Consider the following 20,420-nt stretch of genomic DNA (forward strand, 5'->3'; position numbering starts at 1 on the left):
AGTTTATATATAAAAATCTTAAGTCATTTTGTTAAGAATGATTCCTAGGCATTTTATATTGTTTGGTGTAATCTTAGATGGTCTTGTCTTTAAATTCTTATTTTCCAGAGGGCTGGAGCTGTGGTTCAGTAATAGAGCACTTACCTGGCCTGTGTGAGTCTTGGGGTTCTGTCTCCAGCACCGAAAAACAAAAATTAAAATTCTTATTTTCTAGAGGTAGGCATACTCTTGGTACTTTTTTTCCAAGGTGGAGATTCCATCTTCTTATTCATACATGCTTGGGTTGGGGAGGTCTCAGGGGTTCTTATATGATCAGCCTTGTCTTTTCCAGCTCATGCACTTAAAGCCTGCAGTCAATATCACTCACAGCTTTAGGCTGCAGTCAATATCACTGATCCCTGCAGAATTACAAATTGGAATCTACCCTGGATGATGGTATGAATGGTGAAATTATGGAGGACCAGGATATGAAACCCCAGCTGCCTGAATCTTCATATTCCAAACCCTTGCCAGAGGACACCTGGAATTCCTTCTCCTTGCAGACTGAGATTCTGCCTTTTGATGAGCCTAGTGGCGGGATAAAAAAGTTTGGTACTTTATCCTCAGACATTTGGTCTAATGAAGACAATGAAAAGATTCCAGAGTCCAGGGCTGGGGATGTGGCTCAAGCGGTAGCGCGCTCACCTGGCATGCGTGCGGCCCGGGTTCGATCCTCAGCGCCACATACAAAGATGTTGTGTCCGCCGATAACTAAAAAATAAATATTAAAAAATTCTCTCTCTCTCTCTCTCTCTCTCTCTCTCTCTCTCTCTCTCTCATTCTATCTTAAAAAAAAAATAAAAAAAAGATTCCAGAGTCCACAATCATTAATCTGACCATGGCTGAAGTCCCCAGTGACCGACCATCCTGGGCCAATAAAATTGAGTACCTCCTGGCCCAGGTGGGCTTCTGTTTGGGGCTGAGTTCCGTCTGGCACTTTCCTTATATGTGTTTTCACAATGGAGGTGGTAAGCCTGGGTACCAGGACACGTGGACCCATGAGGGGGTATGGAGCCAGAGGTCTATCCTAACTCTTCTAGAATCTTAAGATGTGCAGGGACAGAGGATTTGGGGTCCTGTCTGGGGCAGGAATAAGGTACCTGAACTCAGGACCTTGGGAGGGTAGAGGAGGATAACTGAATACTTATGTTTATGAGGATGGTGAGACTAAGAGGCCTGGGTCAGGGGTGGGGGTAGAAACTAAGTATCTGGGTCTTCCAGAAATTGGGGGACAAGGGACTAGATACCTAGGACTGAAAGAGATATGGAAACAAACAGGTGCCGATGCCTGTAGGCCCTGAGAGAGGTTGATTGTGATGAGCATATCTTCCTGGACCCCTGAAGAAGGCCAAGTACTGAAAGGTTAGATGGGTCTCAGAGCTCCTCCTGAATCCTTCTTGCAGTCAGTTTCATCATTATCTACATCCTCAAGCTGTTCCTAGTAGGGATTCCTATCCTCTTCCTGGAAATGGCAATTGGCCAAAGGATGTGTCAGGGCAGCATTGGGGTATGGAAGGCCATCAGCCCATGGATTGGTGGTGTGGGGTATTCCAGCTTCGTGGTGAGGACCCCTGGCTGCCCAGGCCTATTTTTAGACTCTACTTCCATATTAACCTTCATCCTGGAATGGGTCCCATGACATGTTTTCATTTCCATGGGTCAAGTTCCTTCTGTTCCCCAACCATCAAGTCAAATTCTGTCTCTTCTGCTGGCCTACCTTTCTTCCTCTGTAAAATCTTCATGGTCTCTAGGTATGCATCATCATGGGATTGTACTTCAGCATTGTCATTAGCTGGAATCTCTTCTATTTGGTTCAGTCTTTCCAGTCCCCATTACCTTGGACATTGTGCCCCTCACTAAGGAACTCCAGTGATCTTGGTGAGAAGACAGAGAAAAAAAGGGCAAGGGGGAGGGCTGAGCAAAAGACTGGGGAAGGATGAAGGAAGAAGGATCACTGAGAGAAGAGGGGTGAGCAGGAAGATGATGAAATGGGATTGGAGGAAGGGGGCGATGTGAAGAAGTGGGAGGCACCCTGCTCTTGCAGTTTCTCCATGGCCAGTTCACCTCAGATCCTGAATGCAAAAGGACAAGATCTACAACATACTTCTGGTACCGGAAAATATTGAATACTGCAGATGAAATGGAGATTGGTGGGATACCAATCTTGCATCTTTGTATGTCTCTTTTTGTGACGTGGTCAATTATTTGCATCTCCATGATCAAAGGGCTCAAGTCAACTGGGAAGGTGAGCCACCCTCTAAGTTACTTCTTTTCCATCTAAGAGTACCTAATATTCTCCTAACTTTGATACCTGTAGTCTAGATCTCCAAATTCTCATTCCTTTTAATAGGACTTCTGATTCTGATTAGCCTTTGATTCTACTGTCCCCAACTTCTGCCTTTGCTGGACTCAATTTCTGAATCATACTTTCTACTCAGATGCTGTGTGCCTCAGTAGTTCTTCCCTACATCATCCTTTTCTGTCTTCTTATTTGGAGTCTGCTGCTAGATGGTGCATTTTTTGGTCTCAAGAATTTGTTGGCTGTCAAGGTAAGGTGTCTTCCATCCTTAAATTTTCTAATCCACATGGGTGGTGTCAGAGAAGGTGTGGTTATCAGTCTGATAGAGGCCCTTCTAGCTCCCTCTTTCATCCCCTTTATCTTGTCTTCCATCTCCATCATGGTTTACCTCTCCTCCTTTTACATCCCTGTTCGCATGGTTCTTCTCCCCCTCAGGTAACAACCTTGTTCTCTGTGGAAGCTTGGTGTCAGACAGGTAACCAGCTATTTTTGTCCATTGGCCCTGGCTTTGGCAGCTTTACTGCAATCAGCTCATACATCCCTCGGTCCAACGATTGTGTCAGTGATGCCTTTGCTGTGGGTCTTCTCAACTTGGCTGCCTCAGTGATTTCTGCGTTGGTTGTATTTTCCATGATGGGCCACTTGGCTACGATGAACACTGAAAACTGTTACCAGAAGTGAGCTCAATTTTCATATGGAGATCATCACAAAGAAAATCTTAGAAAGATCATCATGAAGAAAATCTTGGAAAAAACTCACAGAACTCTAGTCTGGACCCCCCATCCCTTAGGATGTTGACTCAGTCTACGTTGGAGCATCCTAAACCTTAGAAACACCTGAATCACTCCAACTCTCTTTTAGAGCTTCTTTTTGAAACCAGGAGAGCCCAGATTCAGAGGTTTTCAAAGATAGTTCATCCCATTCTTAGCAGGACTGCCATGGAAAAATTAGGGGATATCTTCAGCTCAACCATTAAACTGATGACCATGCTATCTCTGACGTAACATCAGAGTCTCCATAGCCTAGTCAGTTCCCATTTTCTTCTCCTGTGACATTTTTTCCAAAACATCTCCTATTTAAGAAACCCTGTATTGAGTTCTAGAAACTGCCAGTGGTGAGTCAGACCACCACCCCTGCCCTCAGGAAAATTACAGTGCTGAGGAATCCAATACTAAACAGATTATCACAAACCAGATGGGATCCAGTAGTGTAGGCCAGTGATGGAGAGACAGAAGAAAGAGGCAGTAACTGCCAGGAACATTCTCAGACTGCCTCATGAGACACTCAAACTGAGCTGAGTTTGTCTTTTGACGAAAACTGCTGCTAGTGTTCTTTCAGATATTTCCCATTCATGGGCCTATATACAAATATAAATACCACTTAAAATTAGGTAATACCATGCTACTTTTCATCAGCTTGTTTAGTTACCCTTATGAAAATAGATCTTGAACAATTTTCCAAGGCAATAAGTTGAGTTCATTGAGCTAAGTGAATTAATCATGTGGAGAATGAGTATGGGGATTCAGGTAGAAAATTCTAAGCAGAAAGAACATCATGTAACAAAGATGCTAAGATGAGAGATAGTATTGCAAGTTAAGGAAGGTGTAACAGTTGGTATAGCTGAAGAATAGGAGATGAAGAGAACTGTGAAGAAAGACAGTGTTTGGAGAGGCCTGCAGATCAAGAAGCAGAGATATGTTAGTGTTACCTACCAGGAGGTAAGAGTCCTAAAGCTTTAGTCAATAATACTGTAGGAAAGATCCCAGGGGACAATTTAGGTCAGAAATTTTCCAGTTTCACACCTTTACAATCATGAAAATAAGCAGCAGGCAGTGTACGCTTGGATCCTGAAAACTCAGTGTCAGTGCAGGCTCCACCTTAACAAGATAAAACTCTAGAGACTGCCCTTCTCATCTAGAGGATAAGGGGGAGAAAGTTATTTCAAAGAGTCAAATAATTTTATACAATTGTACTCTGTCTCCAGGAATGCTGACATTGTGATCCATCTGGTAACTACTGGAGTGCTTCCTGCCCTGGTCTTGCCCCCAGATAGTCTATATCATAATCCAAGCTCTACCTACACAAAGTGGATCAGTGGCTTACCTACACAAGTAAAAAGGAGAAATCGTACAATATTTGTCTACCTGTAACAAAACTGAACAATTGAGAGAGGAAGGTAAGGGTTGAAGGTGGGGCTCTCAAATTCCCCAAAGGTCCCAGTGTATCAGAAACTTCATCTCCCCTTAGTGTGTCTGTAGAATCCAGAAAGACAATTCTCAGCAGCATCCTGGACAATTAAAACAAAGGTTTTTGCCTTTTGTGATAAGGCAATGGTAGCCTCTTTAGCACCGAGCACTACAGTTAACATAAACCTACTTACTCTAGTCCAAGAGATACCCAGCTCAGCTCTTGTTGGAGGAATTCCCCATGCCTCAAGGCCAGAGAGTGGTAATGTCTGTTAACAGTACTATATACTATTTTCTAGGAGAAGGTATGGGAATCGAACAGGGATTCATTCTAGCTCTGAGTCTTCACCATTCCTCCATTCATAGATTATGGAGGGTCCAGGTGTGGCCTTTGTGGTGTTTACCGACATCATCTCTTTGTTTTCTGGACCCAACTTCTGGGCCATCATCATTTTCTTGTTGCTGGTGACACAGGAGATGAGCTCCTTGATAGGGATCATGCAGGGCATCATTACCCCTCTCCAGGATGTTTTCTCTTCCTTCTGGAGACATACAAACCTGCTCACAAGTACTCTGACTTATGACCTCAATACCCACTATGGCCATTATCTAGCTTAACCCAACTGGTATTCTTATGTAGCAGCCCAGCTTAAATTTGACCTTGATCCAAACCTGATGTTTTCCTCCAGTGGGTGTCTGTGTACCTATGTTCCTGGGCAGCCTCATTTTTTTCAAGGCCTTCAGGCAGCTACTTTGTGAATCTGCTGGATGATTACTGGATTTCTCTGCCCATCTTCTGCATTATCATCTTGGAGAACGTGGCCATGGTCTGGATCTATGGGGCCAGGAGGTGATGTCCCAAGCCCAGGAGTCTCCTGCACTCACACAGCAAGGGTCCTAGGGAACCTTGGTCCTTTTCTCCATCCCTCCACTCTTACCACCAGATCTCTGATCCCAGGGCTTAGGGAAAGCCCCAGGAGGGTGGAAAGAGGAACAGCATGGGCTGGTTCCTGGAGAAAAGAGTTTTGAAATGAAAAGTGGTGAGCAGCCCATATCAAGTCCAGTGGTCTTCTGAACCTTACTTTTAACCAAGTTAATGTAGATATCTGAAACAGGTAATCCCTTGCTTCTCAAAATGTGGTCTGTGGGGTAGCAGCATTGGCATCATTTGGAAGCTTATTAGAAATACAGATTCAAGGGCTCCACCTCAAGCCTTCAAATCTGTATCTGCATTTTAACCAGATCCCCAGGTGATCTGTATGCACTAGCATGAGAAATACCATGTAACCAAGGGCAGCAGCATTTCCAGGAGGTAGTGGTTCTTGGCATCAGTTTGTTCATACATTCACTCATTCTCACGTATTTCTCAGGGTCTCCTGTGTGCCGGCCAAGTCTTATAGTTAATACTAGGAATTTCTTGGATGAATTATATTTAGCTTTTGCTCTCAGCCCATAGTGCAGAGTCCAAAGACAAAGACATACGTAAGCGGATCCCTGTGCAGTGTGATTAGTCTAGGAGAGATGTAACAGAGAACACTCTGGAAATACACATGATTAACTAAAGAAGAATGAAGAGTTGGGTGATGCATCTTAGAAGAGGGGATACTTGAGCAGTATCTGGACAGGGGAGAGAAAGAGAGAATGAACCCAATTTGCATTTGTGTTGACATTAAAAAGGTATACCAAAGAAAGCTGGATGTATGAGCTGGAAGAAACTTCATTTAGGAACTTAGCCTTTATCCTGAAGTTGATGGGGGAAAGGAATTTTTTAAATGCTTGGGCAAGGAGTGTCCAGCTAGTTCGCCAGTAGAACATCAGATGCTTAAAAATCCTGGGGCAGTTGCAGACTGAAAGAGGATGAATTTGAGGTGAGAGGACTAGTCATAGAAGGGTTGTGGAGGTGAACAGAAAGGTTTAAAAAATGTCAAAGGTTGTTTCCTAGGCTAGATTTGAGTTGATCTCTCCCCTGAAGACCAGGTAGCCCAAAAATGGGCCTCCTAAATTCTTGCCCTTCCTCTAGATTCCTTGCAGACATGATGATCATGTTGGACCACCCCATCTCCCCCATATATTGTTGGCTGTGGTGCATTGTGTCTCCAGTTGTGCTGCTAATCCTGTTTTTGTCCACTGTGATTAATCTTTGTATGAGGACCACGACCTATCTGGCTTGGGACTCGAGTACTGTGAGCCTTCCTCCCCACCAGAACTCCTGAAGAAATGGGGACCAGACCTCTCAGTACACTATTGCCTGTAGGACCAAGTCATATCATTCCCTGATTCCCTGGGGATTCAGTTATCTAGTCTTGACCTGGCTCATCTCCTACCCCTATCTCTACAGTCTTCCATTTCAGAGAATCTGGGCATTCTAAACTTTCCTCCCCTTTCTCCACAGTCAAAAGAAGTGATCCGATCCTACCCAACATGGGCTAATGTCCTGCTCATATTTTTCGTCTTCGTAACCATCTTGCCCATCCCTACCTACAGCGTACACACCTTTATGCAGGTGGCTGTTACAGTCACCAAGATTCACAATAGGGATGAAACTATCTTCAAGCCTCAATTTCAGAGATCTCACAGGAGCCCCTTTCACTGCTTCAGGAGAAGAAAAACCCAAAGAAAATGAAGAATGTATAATTGGGGGGAAAATCTTTCTACCATGTGAGTAATTCCTTTTGGAAATCAAGAGTTGGCTCATCTGGCATAACATCACTTCTTTTTCAAAGTGGAATTCCCAGTGCAAAACTTGACACTAGAAGAGGTAAAACTGGCAACTGTTAACATAACTGGATCTACAACCTTTTGTTTTCTTAGACTGGGAACTTTTTTATTTGGCTGAAGGAGACTAACATAACATTCCCTCCACCTCCCATACTTGTCCTTACCTGAACCATAATAATTACATACTTTGGCTTTCCATATTTGGTTGACAGTAACCTGTTTCTCCTAGGCTACATTTCTCTGTGAATTGGCGTGAGCTACAACTGGCCCATGTGAAACTAGGGAAAAAATAATACTGGTAAATAGCCAATCTAGTGCAACCTTATTTTTGTTATTAAAACGTATCCAATTTTCAGTTGTGTTTGCTACTAGCTCTGTTGAATTTAAATGCTAGAATCCTAGTCCTTGCTGCCTGGTGCTTCCTGTCAATGGACTAAATCAGGTAGAGAGAATTTTCTCAGAAAAACAGCAGATTGATTATAGCAGAGTGATTAATGACCTGCTAATTGGTGACCTTCTCATATATCTCTTAAATACTTGAAATAGTTTGTTACTTTACCAAGTGAATTAAAGTCTTTTTTGAGAGAGAGAGAGAGAGAGAGAATTTTTAATATTTATCTTTTAGTTTTCGGTGGGCACAACATCTACGTTTTATTTTTATGTGGTGCTGAGGATCGAACCCAGCGCCTGGCGCATGCCAGGCGGGCGCGCTACCGCTTGAGTCACATTCCCAGCTCCGAATTAAAGTCTAATATTATCTGTTTTTACTAAGATGGTATTAAGAGCCTGGAGGAAGGGTCTTTGGTGGAGAATGAGGGGAAAAATAGATGTTAACTGCATAGAACTGAAGAAGACCCAGAGAGGACAAGATAGAACAAATAAGGGGTCTTCTTATTAAGGGTCTTCTTAATATAATATGAAATATATTTCAATAATACTCTTAGATGTATAGATGAGCTAAGAAGAAATAAAAGGAAATCTTCAAGACCCAAGCTTGAATTCAGATAGATAAGCAAGAGCTTTGGGGCAATTGCCACTGTCTTGTAACAGATACTTGGTTTTAAAAGTGAGGCAAAGACAAAGCTTTGGGGCCTTGCAACACACACACACACACACCAGAAAGAGGAAGAACCATCCTTTGTAGAAGCATGAAATAGCAATAAAATATATATGTTTTGATTCTGTCTCTGAGAGGAAGGAAGTATTCTTCCTTTGGTAACCCAAACCTTCTCTCATATGGGATTTGTATTCAAATAACACAACTTGCATAATCTGAAAAACTCAACCTTGAGAGTTATATAAAACATGCCTGGTGGATGATACCCTTCCCCTGACCCCTGTCATAAATAATCTTTGGGGAAAATATAACCTTTATCATGCCTCATCTAATTCCCACAGATAATAAGCTTTCAATGAACATGAGTTCACAGAAAGATATTACAAAGCACAGGAAACAAGGCACCCTCTGGGAGGATTAGGAGAACTAACAAGTAGCAAAAACAGACCCTTTAAGGTACAGTGGTGCAGGCCTGTAATCTCAGCGACTCTGGTGGCTGAGGCAAGAGGCTCAGTGACTTAGTGAGACTCTGTCTCAAAATTTAAAAATGAAAAGGTGTGGGGATATAGCCAAGTGTAAGAGAACCCCTACATTTCAAGCCCTAGTACAATATAAAAAATATATATATAATAATAATGAGAACAAAATAGGCTATAGGTGAATCTCAGAGATAGAGATCGTGCTTAGCTTGGTCCAATCTCTGGGTTCAATGCCCAGGACCAGAAAACAAAACATACACATATCAGTCCCTTCAATATCTAACATACCAAGATTACTAAATAGCATAAAATAAGTATGCTTGATATATTTAAAGACAAAAAGAGTTGAAATTAAGAGTGAGAAGCAATAGATTCTCAAAAATGATTAGGGTATTTGATAACTACATCTTAACCAAAAGGGTGAGAAATAATTGATCAAGTTATCTGAAGAAAAAAAATAACTTTTGGAAATGAAAAATTATAATCATTAAGATTAAAGATCTCAATGAGGGGCTGGGGATGTGGCTCAAGTGGTAGCGAGCTCGCCTGGCATGCGTGCGGCCTGGGTTCGATCCTCAGCACCACATACAAACAAAGATGTTGTGTCCGCCGAAAACTAAAATAAATAAATATTTTTTTTAAAAAATAAAGATCTCAATGATACATTAAGCAACTGATTAGAAAACTATGTAGAGGGGAGGGAAGGGGGGATAGTAGAGGATAGGAAGGGCAGCAGAATACAACATACACTAGTATGGCAGTATGTAAAAAAGTGGATGTGTAACCGATGTGATTCTGCAATCTGTATACAGGGTAAAAATGGGAGTTCATAATCCGCTTGAATCAAATGTATGAAATATGATATGTCAAGAGCTTTGTAATATTTTGAACAACTAATAATAAAAAAAGAAGAAAACTATGTAGAGAAAATTAGTGAATTAAAAGATAAATCTAAAAATGTAGCACAGAGAAAGTACAGGATTAAAAATATGAAAGAGGTTAATAAGAGACATGAAGGATAGAGAAAGTCTAACATATTTTGGATAGTTCAATGGTTTTAGTATATTTATAAAGCTCTAAATTTTGTCTTTTTGATGCTCAGTATACTTGTTGATACATGTTTCAATACTGAACCATCCTTGTAGAATCAATGCTAATTAGTTGTACTATATTATCTTTTTGATATATTGGATTCTATTTGCTAATATTTATTTAGTTGTACATCCAATCATTGTAGGTGAATTTTTTCTTACTACCTTTTAACAGATGGTAGCATTAAAGTCATGTTAGCTTTATAAATTGAAGAGCACTCCTTTTTTTTTTTTTTTTTTTTTTGTCAGGGAGTACATCTGAAACTACAGTATGCTAACAATCATATCATAGAAAGCTTATTAAAAAGAGGATTCTTGGGCTAGGGATGTAGGGCACTTGGCCAGCATGCATGAAGTTCTGGGTCCAATCCCCAGTGCTGCAAAAAATAATATTTCTTAATAATTATGGATTAAAATATAAAGAAGACTCTTAGACCTTCCCTATTCCCTCATAATTCTAGTTCAGTGGATCTGGATTAGGGGCCATTAGTTTACATTTGTATCACACTCCCAGTGGTGCTGATAATTCATGGACCACACTTTGAGTAGCATGGTTTGACTGACACTAAAACCATCTGCTTTTTTAAAAGTTAAACAGAATTTGTCTCTAAACTTATCTGGTTCCAGGTGCCCTGTTCAATGATAATTTTTTTAAAAAAAATATTTGTTCAATTGTAGATGGACACACAATATCTTTGTTTATTTTTTCAACATTTTTTTTTAGGTATAGGTGGACACAATGCCTTTATTTTCATTTATTTATTTTTATGTGGTGCTGAGGATTAAACCCAGTGCCTCACCTGCGCTAGGTGAGCACTCTACCACTGAGCCCCAACCTCAGCCCCTATATTTTTTTTAGAGAAAGAGAGAGAGAGAGAGAGAGAGAGAGAGAGAATTTTTTTAATGTTTATTTTTTTAGTTTTCTTTGTTTGTATGTGGTGCTGAGGATCAAACCCGGGCCTCAGCAATGCCAGGCGAGCGCGCTACCGCTTGAGCCACATCCCCAGTCCGCCTATTTTTTTTTTAAATATTTTTTAGTTATACATGGACACAATATCTTTATTTGGTTTATTCATTTTTATGTGGTGCTGAGGATCGAACTCACATGTGGGAGGGAAGTGCCCTGCCACTGAGCCACAATCCCAGCCCTCTTTTTTAATTTTATGTGGTACTGAGGATTGAACCCAGTGCCTCACACATGTGAGGCAAGCGCTTGACCACTGAGCTACAGCCCAAGCCCTTCAATGATAGATTTTTATTCATCTTTTTAATATTTTCCATTAATTTTCCCCAAAATTCTTTTTAAAAAAAACATTTATTTTTTTAGAAGTAGTTGGACATAATACCTTTATTTTATTTATTTATTTTTATGTGTGCTGAGGATTGAACTCGTCTTGCACATGCTAGAGGAGCGCTCTACTCTGAGCCACAATCCCAGCCCCCCAAAATTCTTGGCTCACTTTTACTAATCTACATTTTCAGTATACCTGATTTTCAGGTTTGTTGACTTAAAGTTTCACATAGGCTTTCCTTAAAATTCTCTCTAAATTTGATGACTATGCCAGGTGTGGTGGTGCACACTTTTAATTTCAGTGGCTAGGGAGGCTGAGGCAGAAGGATAGCAGATTCAAAGCCAGCCTTAGCAACTTAGGGAGGCTATAAGCAACCTAGTGAGAGCCTGACTTAAAATAAAAAAATACAAAGGGCTGGGGATGTGGCTCAGTGATTCAATCCTTTGGTTCAATTCCTGATACCAAAAAATAAAAATAAAAAATAAATTTTGAGGACTATATCTCTTTTCTTCTCCTTAATGTTTTATTCCTTTTATTTATCTCATGTTTCTTTAGTCAAACTCTTAAGCAACATTTGAATTTATTTACCTTTTTGTTTTTTTGTTTCCTATCTCGTTTTGATGTCATCTTTTATTTTATTATAATTTCTATCTAGTTTGTCATTCTGATTTCTTAAGGGAAGTATCAGGTTCTTTTATTTATTCATCTTTAATCTACATTTTCTTTTTTTTTTTTTTTTTTTAATTGGATGTTCACAACATTACAAAGCTCATGACAAATCATATTTCATAGATTAGAATCAATTGGGTTATGAACTCCCATTTTTACCCCAAATACAGATTGCAGAATCACATCGGCTACACATCACATTTTTACATACTGCCATATTAGTGACTGTTGTATTCTGCTACCTTTACTATCCTCTAATATCCCCCCTCCCCTTCCCTCCCATCTTCTCTCTCTACCCCATCTATTGAAATTCATTTCCCTCCATGTTTGTTATCCCATTCCCCTCGTATACTCTTATATATAATTTTGTATAACAATGAGTGTCTCCCTCCATTTCCATGTGATTTCCCTTTTTTTTTTCTCCCTTTCCCTCCCGCCTCATGTCTCTGTTTAATGCTAGTCTTTTCTTCCTGCTCAGCCTCACTGTTCTGCTCTTAGTTGTTCTCATTATATCAAAGAAGACATTTGGTATTTGTTTTTTAGGGATTGGCTAGCTTCACTAAGCATAATCTGCTCTAGTGCCATCCATTTCCCTGCAAATTCCGTGATTTTGTCATTTTTTAGTGCTGCGTAATATTCCATGGTATATAAATGCCACATTTTTTTATCCATTCATCTATTGAAGGGCATCTGGGTTGATTCCACAGTCTAGCAATTGTGAATTGTGCTGCTATGAACATCGATGTGGCAGTATCCCTGTAGTGTGCTCTTTTAAGGTCTTCAGGAAATAGTCCGAGTAGGGCAATAGCTGGGTCAAATGGTGGTTCCATTCCCAGCTTTCCCAGGAATCTCCATACTGCTTTCCAAATTAGCCGCACCCGTTTGCAGTCCCACCAGCAGTGTACAAGAGTACCCTTTTCCCCACATCCTCGCCAGCACTTGTTGTTGTTTGACTTCATCATGGCTGCCAATCTTACTGGGGTGAGGTGGTATCTTAGGGTGGTTTTGATTTGCATTTCCTTGACTGCTAGAGATGGTGAGCATTTTTTCATGTACTTATTGATTGATTGTATGTCCTCCTCTGAGAAGTGTCTGTTCAGGTCCTTGGCCCATTTGTTGATTGGGTTATTTGTTATCTTATTGTCTAATTTTTTGAGTTCTTTGTATACTCTGGATATTAGGGCTCTATCTGAGGTGTGAGGAGTAAAAATTTGTTCCCAGGATGTAGGCTCCCTATTTACCTCTCTTATTGTTTCTCTTGCTGAGAAAAAACTTTTCAGTTTAAGAAAGTCCCATTTGTTGATTCTTGTTATTAACTCTTGTGCTATGGGTGTCCTATTAAGGAATTTAGAGCCCGTCCCCTAATCTACATTTTCTTAAGTATGATCCTATAGTTTGGATCTGTAATGTCCCCAAGAGGTCCAGGTGTTAAAAACTTGGTCCTCAACTTGCACTGTTGGAAGGTGGTGGAAACATTTAAGAGGTGGAGCCTAGTGAAATGTTAGGTCACATGGCAAGTGCCCTTGAAAAAAATTGTGAGACTCTGTGTGGGGAGCCATTCTGACACGTGATTGGGTGACTCCCGTTAAGGGCCTGAGGCACTCTGGCTGTGTCGGAGTTATCCCGACCCTTTCCTGATGAGAGAGCCCATCCGTGTGGGGGTGTGCGTAACCACTGACCCTGGAGACCCAATCACTGACCCTGACCTTGGAGTACAGCCCCCCCTCAACCTTCATTGGATGGAATTCTCCCCTGAATCTCTTGTTTCCCCCAAATAAAAGGCTGATCCCCGGCGTGTTCGCTCTCTCTCTCTCCTGCTAGCCCAGAGTAATCCTCGCTGCCCTGCTGAGCGGCTGGAGGCAGGGAAACAGGGAGACCGAGCCGTCTCGGACCTAGCATTAAAATAAGGTACTGTCTGTGTGTTTTATTTTGATCTCTTCTAACTAACTGAATGCCAGAACCTCATTAATGAAACCACTGCGCAGGCCGCGTGGTAGAACTCTGGTCTCTTGCTCTTTGTCTCTTTGCTTTCCCACCATGAGGTGATCTGGCCTCCTCCATCAAGTGTTCCCACCATGATACACTATGCTATCATAGACCCAAAGCAAAGGCCAAGGGACCATGGACTGAAACCTCAAAATCATAAGCAAAAATAGACCTTTCCTCCTTTTAAGTTCATTATCTTGGCTATATTGTTACAGTTATAAATTTTGCTGTTTCAAAGGTTTTGATATGATATATTCTTCCTTTTATGTTACCAGTAAACTTCCAATTTCCTACTCAGTGTTTTCTTTTTAATATTTATTTTTTTAGTTTTAGGTGGACTCAATATCTTTATTTTCTTTTATGTGGTGCTGAGGATCGAACGCAGTGCCTCACACATGCCAGGCGAGCACTCTACCACTTGAGCCATATCCCGGGCCCTTCCCACTCAGTGTTTATCTGAGATTATCCACAAATATATTTCTGAATTTCCAAGTAATTAAGATACTTTCTCCCTGTTAAAATTATTTATCTCTAACACTATTATTTGTCTATTAAACTGTCCTTGTTGCTTGCCTTACAGTTTCTCTATGTCCTTACTATTTTTACCCTATTAGATCTGCCAATTCTGAAAGAAATGCATGATTTCTAGATTTTTGCTGAGATAAGAACTAGAAGTTTGAAACTTTTATTAAAGTTCTCTGAGAGTCTGTCCTTATTAAGTACAAAAAATATTCTCCTGTTTGGAATATTTTATACATTTGTGTTAGTCAACTTTCTGTTATTTTAACAAAATACTGAAAGAAACAACTTAAAGATGGAAAGATTTACTTTGGCCCATGGTTGGCCAGCTCCATTGCTGTGGTCCTCAGATGAGGCAGAGCATCATGGTGGGCAGGGTATGGTAGAGCAGAATCATTTACCTCCTGGTATCCAATAGCAGAGAAAAAAAGAGAGGAAGCAACGAGGAACAAAATATACCCTTCAAAGTCATGCACCCAGTGACCCACTCCCTTCGACTAGGTCCCATCTCTCTCCATTCAGCTCTGAATCCATCCATGGATTAATCATTAGAGCACTCATGATCCAATCACTTTCAGGAAGTCCCACCTCTGAACATTGCTTCACCAGGGACCCAGCGCATTAGTCTTTAGGCGACAATGCAAATCCAGGTTATAACAACATTCCCGGACAGTTTATCATTATCTAATACATCAACACACACACAATTATATACCTTTTCACTTGTATACATGTACATATATATGTACACAACAGGAGTCAGGGTCCATCATTTACCACATTTCTTCTCATTGTCCTTGTCTTTTGAGTCCTTTGTCTTACTCATTAATCTTTTGGCTAAAGTCCTTTCTCAAGGATTTTCCTCAAAGGGGTTAGCTGGGTGATATTTTCTATAAATCTTTGCATATCATCAAATTCCTTTTGTTTTGCCCTGGCAATTAATGATAACTAGAATAATGATAACTAACCGGGTGAAGGTTTCTGGTCTCAGTTCCTTTCTTTTATTTTTTTCTGCCTTCCATTGCTGGAGATGAAAAATCCGATGCCAGCCAGATCCTTTTTTCCTTTTATGTTATTTGTATTTTTAAAAATATATTTTTTAGTTGTAGATGGACACAATACATTTATTTATTTATTTATTTAGTAATGGGGGATGTGGGGATTAAACTCAGGAGCACTCAACCATTGAGCCACATCCCCAGCCCTACTTTGTATTTTATTTATACTTTGTATTTTATTTAGAGACAAGGTCTTAATGAGTTGCTTAGCGCCTCATTGTTGCTGAGGCTGGCTTTGAACTCGTGATCCTCCTGCCTCAGCCTCCCAAGTGGCTGGGATTACAGATGGGCACCCCCATGCCTGGCACCTTTATTTATTTATTTTTATGTGGTGCTGAGGAATGGACGGAGTGCCTCAGTGCCTCACAAGTGCTAGGCAAGTGCTAGTGCTCTACCACTAAGCTACAACCCCAGCCCCTGTTATTTGTATTTTTGTCTAGATATCTCTAAAGTGTTCTCTAAATCCTTGTGTAGGGCATGATGTAACGTGGGCCATGTTGCATCAGAAAAGAGGAAACCTAACTTGCTGGCTGCTACCGGATTCCCAGTCCTGGGGCCACGTGTGGCTAAGAGAGCACCTAGCTATTAGCCAGAAGGCATTGCCGTGGGTTGTGATGAAGAATCGGACCACCTCCAGGATAGGCTCAGAACCCTTCTGCCCTCAAGGACAGCTCTTGTCTTCCATTACTGCCTATAGGATGGGTGTAGATGTAAATTCTCCCAACCCTGCTGACCTTTACCCTGATTGGTTCCTGTGCATTATATTAGCTGTGTGTGTTTTCTCAATAAACCAGATCCTGCTTTGACTGTTCTCCCTGGCGCTTCTGATTGTCCTCCTGGCAAGGGAGGGCTGGGTGTGGGTGGCCAGTTGACCTTTACCTTTCTTGGTTCATCCTAGTTGGGGCGTGCTCCCCCAATCTCTCCCATAGGTCAGGATGGAACAGGGGGCTAAAAACCCCCGACACCTTGGAGTTCACAGATTTCAGAACTGTGTTGAATTCAATAAAGCCTTTTAATCAAAAAAGTTTTTATTTTATCTGGAGGCATCATCCTCTACTGCGAGTTTACTTATTGTCTCCTCTCCATCCATTCTTTTATTCCTTTAGGACCCCTGTTATACATGCTTCTCAATGTGGCTTTCAAGTATTTTTACTCTTATGTTTTTTCTCTGATTTAGTACATTTTCCCACTCATTCTTCCAGACAACTAGTATATATCTCAAAAGTAATTATTTCTCCTTTGATTTCTCTGCTGACTTATAAAGCTTAAATATCATGTTTTCTATCTTTATTTTAAAATTTGTGTTATTTATTTATTGGTTTGTATTTTTGGTACTGGGGATTGATCCCAGGGACACCTAACCACTGAGCCACATCCCCAGTCCTTTTTTATTTTATTTTGAGACAGGGTCTTGCCAAGTTTCTGAGGCTGGCTTTCAACTTGCAGTCCTCTGAACTAAGTATTTTCTATTTTAAAAAGGTCTTTTTGTGCTGTAATTTGACCTCCTTGATGCCTTTGGTCTTCTTCGTTGTCATTTTTATTGTTGTCTGTCTCCTCGGCAGTACTGCATTCCAGCCCTCCCCCAGGGACTTCTTACACATGTTTTTATTTTTCTTTGGCACCTCCATAATGCTCAGATCTGGCTGTGGAGGAGCCCTGAGTGGTGGAGTGTTCTGAAGCCTCCATTCCCCTTTCCTCCTAACCTGAGGCCTTGTACTGCTGTAAAGAACAGGCTTCCCTAGAACTTCTGCAGAGACTTCCTGAAGGCCCGAGACCTCACTCTCACTCAGCTGCCCACCGCCCCAACAGCTGCGAAGCTGGGCCTAATCTACCTCGGAACTGGTGACCTCAAAGAGCCTTCTCAAATGATAAGCTTGGAAAGCCGGTGCTCCAAGGAGTCGGGAGGATGGAGTGGAAAGGAAAGGGAAGAACTGAACTGTGCTTCTCACGGAAGCTCGCGGCTCCCCAGGTTTCAGAGATGGGGGAACCGTGGGGAAGGCCAAGGCCTGCCGTGGGCTACGAATTGCTGGTCCGGAGCCAGGAGAGTGTGAGGGGGCACCACAGACGGGAGCCTCTCAAGGTGGACTGCCTTCCGGCTGCAGCAAATGATTAACATGGCCTGTAGTCGGATGACGGTGGGTGGCTCTGGCGACTGCGACCGTGTATTCTCATCGCGCGCCCAGGTGGCCCCCGCTCTCAACAAGCGCTTGGGAGGCGACCGGTCTTCTCAAGACTCGCGTGACAGTGGCGGGTAAAGGGGGGTGCTGGAGTGTTGGCCCCCGGCTCCTGACCTCGAGAAGCTAGGTCTGTTCCTCCAGCCGCCACTCCCGCTCTGAACCCAGGCCTCGGAGCAAAGCCTTGCTTTCTTTCCAGGGTAATTTAGGGATCCCGTGTGTCGAGAGTCTTTGAGGGGCGGGGTAGTAAACGCCCCCTGGAGGAGCAGAAGGCCTCGCGTTACAACTTGTCCTCGCCCCCCAGCCCGCCTCCCCGTTTTCCCGCTTTCTTCCTCTCCACGGTTCTCCTCCCACTCAGGTCACGGATGGGCGGGCCCGGGAAGCAGCCACTTTACTAGCAGGTGGCCAGGGCTCAGGCTAGTGTGATTGGGATGCTGTAAGCGAGTCAGGGACTCACTCGCAGGCCGACTCTTGGGACTGTCCCAGCTATTACCAGTTTCTTAGCTGGCCTTCAAACAGGTTGTGGCTCCTTGATTCTTCTGAGAGCCTGGAGGAGAGTAGATTACAGCAGGGGACACCGAGACCCAGAGCGCAGATGGAGTCATCATCCGGATTGGCGACCAGATACGATTGACGTCTCACGTCTCGCTCCGCAGGCAGAGGGAGCTTCTGCAGCAGTGTGAATTGCGGATGAGAAGTCCTGAGAGGGTGAGGAGTGGGGTGGCTGCGCAGGAGAATGGGGCCCGGCTCCAAGGGCGTGGTACCCAACTGAACAGGGCGGGGAGGCTCTTGGGAAGATTTAAGCAAACCTTAGACTTGGTCAAGTTTATATAATGACTGGAATATTAATTAAGCAGCTGTTAAAAATCATGTTTTTAAAGAATATGACATAAAAAATACTCAGGATATAATGGAAGAAAAAATACATATTCACTATTGATCCAATTTATAAGTAACATTTTCATAGGCATATATTATAGATTTTTGTCCTGTATGTAAAATTTAATATTATCCAGTCTATAATATATAGGCACACATATTCCATGTTAATATATTGTTACACAGAATATATAGAATATATATTCATGGAATATATACATATGTATTACATATATATGATAATGTGTGTTGTATGTAATGTTTAATAATATTATCCAGTCTACAATATATATGTAATATATTCTATAATTGTATCTAATTTTTAAGAAATATATATATATATATATATATATATATATATATATATCCATAGAATATATGTGGAATATACACAGAATATATAGAATATATATTCATGGAATATATACATACATACATAGAATATATATGTATTTTTTAAAAATTAGAGAAAATTAATGCATTTATATTCTGTATATGATCTATAACAACATCCGATACCTAAATGTTACTAATATCCAATTTGTAAGAAATATACACATAAAATCTGCAAATAATATATAATTTGTAAGATTGACTTACAAAGGAGCAAAAAGGACCTAAAAGGAGACAACTTAAAAATCATGGTAACTTTTAAAACTGTACACACTTTTCACCTAATTAGACTAAAACCTCAGACAAACTAGGAGGAGGCAAATGGCCCTTCCTCTCAAGTCACCATTTTAAACTGAGATGAACTGTGTGCTGCTTTGCTACAGAAGCAGATGTTGGCAACAGCATTGCCAACAAGAAGACTGATAGGCAGCCCCCTGCAGTGAAAGCCTATCTGGTAGACTGCAGTTGCTTTTGAGTGGTTGGGGCCAGGGAAGGGCCACACATTTCTCAAACTGGAATTGGAAACTCAGTGCCTGGCAAGTCCTGTCCTCGTGAGAGAAAAAGTCTGGGAGCTACAATCTGAATACCAGCATAATGGCATTTCCAGGAGATGTTAACAGATTGTGGAACACGTTAATCAGGACTGCCCAGGAAGGGGCTGTTGAGGCCATCACACTGGGCATGTAAAAGGATGCTATTGTGCAAGGTGCTGTATTAAAACCTCAGCTTGGGCTGGGGTTGTGGCTCAGCCATAGAGCACTTGCCTAGCACGTGCGAGGCCCTGGGTTCAATCCTCACACATAAAAATAAATAAATAAAATAAAGGTATTGTGTCCAACTACAACTAAAGAATAAATATTTTTTAAAAATCAGCTCATCTTTGAAGAGTTCCAAATATATGCCAGGTGCTGCAGGAGGAGCAGGTTAAGGGTGGGAAGTGACTAAGGTGATCAAGGTCAGCTCTTGGAGGAAGTTAAGATTTGAGATGAGATGCATAGAATTAGAGTTGGAGTTCTCAGGATAAGAGAGAATGGAAAAGAACAGAAGGCAGGACGGTAATGTAAGAAAGGGCAACTAGCAATGTCTTTTCTGTGCATTTAAATGCATGTATGTGAGTACTTACAAATGTATTGTTTTCTTTATGTGGATTTTTTAAAAATATTTTTTTAGTTGTCAATGGACCTTTATTTTATTTATTTTTATGTGATGCTGAGAATCAAACCCAGTGCCTCACACATGCTAGGCAAATGCTCTACCACTGAGCCACAACCCCAGCCCCTATGTGGATTTTTTGTTACATAAATGATATCAGGCATTTGGTAGTGCATGAGTTTGCATCTAGTGGTATATTTTGGAAATTTGTTAAGTTCTTGAATATGGATCTACTCTTTTTTATTATAAAATATAATACAAATCCAAAATTGTATAATACTAAAATATTCAATTCAATGATTTTTTTATAAATCAAATAACCCTGCCATCCTAGCAAAAAAGGAGAACATTGCCTGTACTCTAGAAACCTCCCTGAGCCTCTCCCTAATACCAATCCTCCCTGCCTCCAGGATGGTATCACTCTCCTTA

General features: G+C 41.3%; 1 protein-coding gene across 1 annotated transcript; it reads left to right on the forward strand.

Moving 5' to 3' along the window:
* Positions 1-877: 877 nt before the first annotated feature.
* Positions 878-7,498, forward strand: LOC308637366 (orphan sodium- and chloride-dependent neurotransmitter transporter NTT5-like; the record flags this gene model as incomplete). The annotated part of the gene is given in 12 exon segments (XM_081273673.1): positions 878-1,007; positions 1,443-1,600; positions 1,791-1,917; positions 2,109-2,284; positions 2,478-2,588; positions 2,774-2,941; positions 4,891-5,092; positions 5,214-5,257; positions 5,259-5,374; positions 6,545-6,707; positions 6,917-7,009; positions 7,472-7,498. Coding segments are annotated over 12 exon segments (1,515 nt in total).
* Between the last annotated feature and the right edge of the window lie 12,922 nt (positions 7,499-20,420).

This window comes from Spermophilus citellus (genome assembly GCF_964194105.1).
Source record: "Spermophilus citellus genome assembly, chromosome: 18".
Classification (NCBI taxonomy): Eukaryota; Metazoa; Chordata; class Mammalia; order Rodentia; family Sciuridae; genus Spermophilus; species Spermophilus citellus.